The sequence below is a fragment of the Micropterus dolomieu genome, linkage group LG17, assembly GCF_021292245.1.
Source record: "Micropterus dolomieu isolate WLL.071019.BEF.003 ecotype Adirondacks linkage group LG17, ASM2129224v1, whole genome shotgun sequence".
Lineage (NCBI taxonomy): Eukaryota > Metazoa > Chordata > Actinopteri > Centrarchiformes > Centrarchidae > Micropterus > Micropterus dolomieu.
The window spans coordinates 27,300,404-27,308,207 of record NC_060166.1 but is presented as its reverse complement, the minus strand read 5'-3'; the positions used below and the strand labels follow the sequence as shown (position 1 = coordinate 27,308,207).

Genomic DNA, 7,804 nt, shown 5'->3' with positions numbered 1-7,804 from the left:
GAGTTCGGTCAGAATCTGCCTCACGACCATGTCGCTGTCTATGACAGTCTGGTGAATACTCATGGCGCATCTAGTTTTCCAAAGTTTTTGGCAAACGATGCTGATGACCAGTTGAAATAGTTCTTTTTTCTTTGTGGGCATGATTTCTTCAAGAAGTCCGTATGTAACAGATCTATAATTACGTATGAAAGAGAGGCCAAGACCATCTAAAATGTTCCAGACCTCCTGAGACCTATAGCAGTCCATCAGGAGGTGCTGCTGTGTCTCATCCTCCTCACAATGTCTCATCGGACATTCTTTTGTTTTAACAAAGCAACACATGATATTTGGTAAGGACATTCATGTCCCCCTCAGGATAAATTAAAATAACTTTGGTGACCCCTTAACGTTTCATCTAGCACCACCATCAGGTCAAAATGTTACTTAGTCCAATACTTTGGTTTATGACCAAATGCCTGCAAAACATTCCCACCAGTGTCAGTTTTGCATTAAGCGTGCTGGCATTAGCATTTAGCTCAAAGTTGTGCGTAAGTATAGCCTCACAAAGCTGCTAGCATGGCTGCAGGCAGGCAGTTTGTCTTGTTTACAGTTTGAGTGGTGGCTGAGAGACAGAACGTAGGTGCACATTATTATAAATAGTCACAGGAATATGTGCACAATTATTCAATAAAGAGGCTGTGTGAACTCAAACGTGACAGATATAATAAAAGTATTACTGTTCACTGTCTGTTGTGATATTTGCTTGTGCTGAGTAATGCTGTTAGATAAGCAGAAAATCGCATCAGCTACAATCTAAATCTTGTTGCATATGTATGGGAAGAACATGTTTAACTGTGCAAATGCAATCCCCGAGGACATTCTTTGGTTTGTAAATGCAGTTTTATCCCACAGTTAAGTCCACAGTTATTTTTTCCTTCCTAGTTTTTTGGCCTCAGGAGCAGGGTGATGAATTGTGATGCTTTTCTATCTCTTCTTTAGCTTAGAGTTCAGATCTGTTTCTGCAGACGCAGGCTTCTTTTCCCATGCAGACACCGAGGTACAACGATGGAATCTCCTGTTAAAGGACCATGCGTAATGCCATAGGTCGCAGGTCACAGTAGCTGTAACTATTTCTACAAACACAGTATAGTGAAGATGACAGCCGGGCCTGAACCTCAGTCTGCTGGAGATACTCTTAGAGAACACAAAACCAGGATTATGTTTTGAAATTATCATTGAAAGGGGAGCAAACTAGCCTATTTAAAGAATTTCCTGTGGGAAAAATGACAGAATTGCATGCATTCCTGCTACCGCTTATTTTTCTGAACAGGTTTCGTTTCCGTTCTGTTGGGTCCTTAATTTTATTATTTGTTAAATAGTCTCTGATACCCTGTATTCCTATGGGCACTATGTGTTTAAAACGGATATGGTTTAAAATATTTAGCCCAGATGGGATTAACTCACATTTTTGTGCTCCTTGGGGAGTTATTAAAGTGTGTATCTCCATTTTATGTGGCTAGGTTTATTTATTGCCATTCATTTGGCAGGAGACGCAAACACACTCATTCCTGCCTGTGCCCACCATCTGTTTCAGCCTCAGCTCAGCCAGCCCTGCTCACTCCCCCAAAGAGGAGTATGTTATCACCCAGTCCACTGACACCCCTAAAGAAGAAACAAGCCATGATCAGTTGGAGAACCAGGGGGAAACTCGGGATGACAAATCTGAGCTGACAGAGAAGAAATCTGTCACAGGTTGGTTGGCTGCACATCAACTCTTGTAGAGGAAGATAGTGGAGAAAAAAAAACTCCCTCCCTTCCCATCTCCCCTGTCCCCCCTTTCCTTTCAGAGGAGGTGTCTCTGTGTGGATTGTGTCCCTCCCTCGGGCACAATGGGCAGGAGGAGGAGAAGTCCTGGGAGGAGCAGCTGGACGCCCACCAGGAGCAGCTGGAGAGGGAGATGCAGGAGGCCAGGAGGATGGTGTTCCGCCTACAGGTAAGCCCTGGTGATGATACAACTAAAAAAAACACCTCTACAGCAAACACATTGAAAGAGGGCTCACAGACCACAGATGCACCGGAGGAAGGTCACAGCTCACATGTAACATATAGTGAGATTTTAGCCTGGTTCCACATCTTCAAACAGATTCAGATTTAATAAAAGAAAAATAATAAAATATGACTACAACAATAAAGATTAATACATTAAAATAATGAAATTAAAACAAAAAGGCAATTAAGGCCCATGATCAGGCTAGTAAGATTTATCGTTTAACACCTGACTCACTTTATACATTTGGCACAGAAAGGACATGATACATCCCTGTTAAAGTTGCAGTTCAGCTGAAGACACTTGATGATCACCAGATTTTATATAAGTATTTATATAAGTATTGCTTTTATATTACTGTATATTATGTGCTACGTATCAGAAGGGAGTAACAAACTAAACTTTACAACCTCTTGTAATGTGACAAATAATCCTATTATATTATAAAAATATTAGCACCCATTTCACATGTACACAGTGGTTATGCTACTCATGGGTTAAATGTATTTAAATATATGTAAGTATTATATGAAAGTATATGGTGCATTTATTATACGTATATTTTCCATATTTTGTAATATACTAGTACATCTAAATATAAAATCATAGGTGATGTACAGTCATTATATTTTACAATAATGACAATATGTTTTGTCATGTTAGTGGTGCAGCTACAACATGTCAACACATTGTACAGTACAGAAAAAGTGACAAGTGAGGTGACTTTCCTGACCACTACATACCCCATACTGTCTTAGGCATTACATGTCAAAAACGAATGCAGTGTCTTTCTATTTTTTTTCCGGGGTCCCAATAAGTTGGTTGGATCACCACCCACATCTCAGATTTGTCCAGTAATTCAAATTAATTCACACTTGTCAATTCCACATTGACATTAAAGGATTTATATGAACATACATGTACAGCAACACTTTTTACCCAGTAATTGAAATCAAACTTCAGAGCAAACAAGAGGATAATTATATAACTTAGTTTTATTCGGTAAACCTTCAATAATTTTGATTATTCAGTCAAGGTACAATTCTATACTTACTGAATATCTTTGTGTATGTAAATGTGCACTGTATGTGTGGGTTAGGGCAGGTGAGAGGCTGAAGTCTGTGTATACTTGCAAATACAAATAGAAATGCTTACAGGCCTTCGCTCTGTGTATCTATATATGTGTGTGTTTTTGCCCTCAGGCTTTGTTGCTCCATGGCTCCCTCCCTGAGGAGGACCAGGATGGATCTGTAAACTTTGGAGATAACCGGGCTAACACTGAACAGCAGCTGGTACAGTGCCCTCTCTCTGCATACTTGAGAAAACAACACTTGCTCACCACTCTGTGTGAAGTGTCAGTGTCAGCCCTTCTGTTGTGATAATGTTTGCAGCCATCACTCCTCTCGAGAGTGGCTACTGTAGAGCACAATTGAATCTCTCTGATCTGCTAGCCCACTGTCACGCAGGCCCACTGCCTCCTCATACGTTTAGACATTTTTCCATTCTCTAATTACTCTGCTCATACCCTCTCCCTTTGAAGGTCCTAATCCGCAGTCGTCTGGACCAAAGCGTGGAGGAAGCCCTTGATCTCAAGGTACAGTAAGTAAATGTAATTAGGTTTAATATAGACGAGCTGCCTTGTGAGCATATAGTCCCATTCTCTAATGCCTCTGTTCATTTGCGTGGCTCTTAGAGGGAACTCCTGAGACACAAACAGGAGGCACGCCACCTTCAGGCCATCAAGGTAAACCTCTTACTCAAATTTTGTCCTGTGTACGTGAGTAAAAGGATTAAAGGATATAATTCAATCTGTTTCACTGCTGTGTTTTCCTATAGGTTTATGTCTGTTGTTATGCACCTAGTAAATTCCATGTGTAAAAACTAGTTGGCGATATAGCTGTTTCTGATTTCTGTTTCTGACACAATATGTGTTTTTTAAATTTCTTTTAGAGTTGGGTGTATGCTGTCAGTAAGGCAGGTGGATGCAGCATATCTGCATTCAGGTCTTGTGCGGACGTGTCTTTGATCTCCCCCTCGTTCTCATTAGGATGCTCTGCAGCAGCGCCTGGCAGTGCAGGAGGATGCTGTTCTGCAGCTAAAGCAGGAACTACTGAGGTGCAGCATGGCCAAGGATCAGCTGGAAGGGGAAAATGTGAGACAAGTGATGATTTCCGTTTGACACGATAAAATAGTTGACCTGCTTGACCCGAGGATGCAGGTTTATGTGAGAGCAATGTAGCATGCATACCATGCTGATGTATATGTTTGCAGGTGGAGCTCAAACACAAGTTGAGTGAACGGAACAAATTACTCAGTGAATATGAGGTATTGTCTTTAATATTTACACTTCAGTGCATTCTTTGGATACATACATGCATATACAGACTTGTGTTATCCATCTTTATTGTCGCAATAGCAGCAACTCGGGAGGAAGGACAGAATACTGCAGCAACAGCAACAAAAGCTCGATGAAGCACAGCATAAAGCACATGAAGCCAACCTTGGACGGGTAGGGATCATGATATGTTTTTCAGCTATATATGTTTACATGCAAATTACATATAATAATAATAATGTATATAGTATTTATATTTATAGTATGTTGTATAGTATTTTTTAACACCAAGGTTACAAGGTACTTCACAAAAAGCGGTAAAATTAAAACACTTTAAAATCAAATAGAAAATCGAATGAGGTAAGAAAATACATTGACAGGATTATAATAAAACAGGTAAAAGCAATTCCAGTAAGATAAGATAAAAGAAATAAAGAGACAATTAAAGTCATAAAATCAAGTCAAAACACACTTCAGTAAAGGGACATTTAATGGATGTTTTCTGTATTGTTATTATCGACAAACTCCAAGAAGAATCATAACCAACGTCTTGCTCAATTTTTTCAGTTCTTCTTCTTCCTTTCTAAATGTTTAAATAAATCTCAGTAATTTGCTAAAACAGCTAGGTGCTGTAGTTTTTAGAAAACATACAACATTTGGTGAGTATCAACAGCAGCAGGACGGTGGGTCATTGATGTGTTTTAAATTGTTCAACTGCAGACTTGCAGTTGTTGCAGTAGCACAGATGAATATGCTTTGGCTACACATGTCTGATTTTATTGTTTTCATGGCATTTGTTGCTAACAACATAATTATAGAATATCATCAGCATCATCCTTAAAAAGATGAAAGTCAGCCAGCCTTGTTGTTGTACGTATTGACATATACTGTTTTACAGTCATTCAGGAGTGAAAGCGGTGGTTACAGTAACTCATTGGCTTCGACATCTCCTGCAGTATTCCAACACAGTGCACCGGTACGTAACCTTTTTGTGAATTAATACTAATAATTGCTTTTCATTGTGTTGATTTGGTTGGCTCATTGTATGGATGTTCATTTTTGGTGGGAAAAGAAAAAAAAATCTTGCATGACAAAACAAAAAAAAATAGTCACACTAAGTCAGAATTCTGAGAAAGTAAGGCTAGATGTTGACTTACTAAGTAAAAATTATTAGACACAAAGTCAAAGTTATGAGGTACTACGTTATAATGATGAGATACAATATAAAAAGTATGAGATACTAGGTCTGAATTATTAAGTCGAAATTTACTAACTAAAAATTGTGAGATATTAAGATGAAATAAGTCATAAATTGAACTTAAAATCTCATAATTTTGAGTATTTTTATTTTATCATGCATAACCTTTTATTAAAAGAAATTATTTTCTCTGTGGAAATGGCCTACATTTTAAGAAAGTGTATGACTATAAAGAAGCTGTTTGTCACAGGGGGAAGAGCTTCAGCTGGTCAGGGAGGCACTGCGTAGTTTGAGGGACAGCTTTTCTGGTCATGACCCACAACATCATACCCTGGACACCCTGGAGCAGGGTGTGTCCAGCCTCATGGACCGATTACACTCTTTGGACACCCAGCGCCGACAGGACAGAGGGGTACACACTCATACATACAGTCTTTTTCAGAGTAAATCTAAAAAATAGCAACATATCTCCCATCAAGTAAATAAGGAGTCAACAAGTGGCATTACCATGTGTAATTGGTTCTTCTTCTAGGAGGAATTTAAATCACCAGGACGTAGAGCCAACTCAACAGACCGTGACTCCTGGCCACCGAGTTCAAGTGAGACAAACAAAATCTTTGTTTTGTTTAGTATTTCTCATCCTCTGCAACATCTCAACTATGGCTGTTAAATCAAATTGTTCAGTTACAATGCTCTGCATGGAGAGGGCATTATGAGCTGTGAGGCTAGTGCCATTTTAGACTCTGAATGTGAAAAACAGTTTTACAGTGTTTTTGTATTTCCAGAAATGGCGCACTCACACAGCAGCCCGGGATTGGACACCGCCGTCTCCACTAAAGTGCTCTACTTCACTGATCGCTCGCTGACTCCGTTTCTGATTAATATCCCAAAAAGGTGAAAATAAAAACACTTTATGGTAGCTTTATATAACAGTGTTATTGTTTGTTCCCTCACTGTTGCCTGCATGAATTTTAAGCAAATTGCTGTTTGGGTTAGAGCTGCATGCTGAGGACACATGGCTACATTCAGGCATAGCTAGAGCTGCATATAGATGCTTCAGTATCTGTGCTGTGCTAAGTGTTTATTCTAGAAAAGCTTAATGTCTGTGTGGGTGTATGGTGTGCATAGATCATGACTGACAGTGCGCTCCTAACAGGCTGGGTGAGGTGACACTGCGAGACTTCAAGGCCGCTGTGGACAGACAAGGCAGTTTCAGATACCACTTCAAGGCCCTCGACCCAGAGTTTGGCACAGTGAAAGAGGAGGTAGGAGTAAAATTATGGCCCTTCTTCTTTTCACATCAGCTTCAGCAGGCAAATATAAAATAGCAGTTATAGAGTAAGATACGCTAAAAATAGCCGTGGCTGTGGTATACTTCAGAACACTACAGGACTTATTTCCACATAACACTGCGTAGTCGTTTTCCCTTTTTATCCAGACCTTTGTACATTATAGATGTGAGTGATTCTTCAATATGTAAATGCTGGATGTTTGCTGTTCAGGTATTTCAGGACGGAGCAGTCGTGCCTGGCTGGGAAGGGAAGATTGTAGCGTGGGTGGAGGAGGACCACGGAGACAGGAGGTAGAGCCCAAAAACCAGAGATCACCACTACAAACCTCAGTTGTTCCCACTGGACCAGGATTCCACTGAAACTACTTGTGTTGCCATATTAGGAAAAAAGGTTATAATACAGTTCACTGGGACCAATGGATCTAACACAATTTTGATACAAAAAGTGTCGAATGTTTTAAAAGTGAATGTTTCATATGAAGAATTTGACTTGACATTTAGTTACCACTTGAATGGATATTGTTTGCAGCTCATAAATTAACATGTGGGACTACAAACTAATGGTCAGTAATGTGAAACTTGAAACTGAATTATAAAAGAAAGTTAATGCTATTTACAATAAATAAAATGTTATATAAGCTGTGCTCTTAAAAGCTGTAACCAGTGCATAGTATGCAAACCTTAAAATAAAAGTGTTGACTGACATTTTTCACACGTTCCAGATTGCCAAACACTGATGATGTTCTGCATCAATTTTGATGTTTTAATAAACATGAATTATTGCATGGATCATTTTGTTGTCAATTATTCCCTGAGAGTACAGTAATGACACTGTACACCAGCTTCTAGCCATTATACACCTCCACTCATACACCCACACATTAATAAACAAACCCCACAGATTGTCATTAAAGCCAATAATTTTTTTTTTTGGTCGGGGGGGGGGGGGGGGGT

The 7,804-nt window shown here is 39.4% G+C and overlaps 1 protein-coding gene across 4 annotated transcripts in view; it reads left to right on the top strand.

The window, feature by feature from the left end:
- The window catches only part of dixdc1a (DIX domain containing 1a), a 71,347-nt gene extending 63,708 nt beyond the window's left edge, over nucleotides 1–7,639 (top strand). For 3 of the 4 annotated variants that reach the window (XM_046074600.1, XM_046074604.1, XM_046074603.1), the window contains 14 exons: nucleotides 1,574–1,731; nucleotides 1,827–1,972; nucleotides 3,229–3,318; nucleotides 3,567–3,620; nucleotides 3,720–3,770; nucleotides 4,074–4,178; nucleotides 4,298–4,351; nucleotides 4,443–4,535; nucleotides 5,260–5,337; nucleotides 5,810–5,971; nucleotides 6,092–6,158; nucleotides 6,345–6,453; nucleotides 6,716–6,824; nucleotides 7,062–7,639. In XM_046074600.1, coding sequence (XP_045930556.1) covers nucleotides 1,574–1,731; nucleotides 1,827–1,972; nucleotides 3,229–3,318; nucleotides 3,567–3,620; nucleotides 3,720–3,770; nucleotides 4,074–4,178; nucleotides 4,298–4,351; nucleotides 4,443–4,535; nucleotides 5,260–5,337; nucleotides 5,810–5,971; nucleotides 6,092–6,158; nucleotides 6,345–6,453; nucleotides 6,716–6,824; nucleotides 7,062–7,145 — 1,360 coding nt within the window. In that variant the 3' untranslated portion in view covers nucleotides 7,146–7,639. The remainder of the gene's footprint in view (nucleotides 1–1,573; nucleotides 1,732–1,826; nucleotides 1,973–3,228; nucleotides 3,319–3,566; nucleotides 3,621–3,719; nucleotides 3,771–4,073; nucleotides 4,179–4,297; nucleotides 4,352–4,442; nucleotides 4,536–5,259; nucleotides 5,338–5,809; nucleotides 5,972–6,091; nucleotides 6,159–6,344; nucleotides 6,454–6,715; nucleotides 6,825–7,061) is intronic. The other variant, XM_046074601.1, reaches the window with a different exon arrangement.
- Nucleotides 7,640–7,804: the final 165 nt, after the last annotated feature.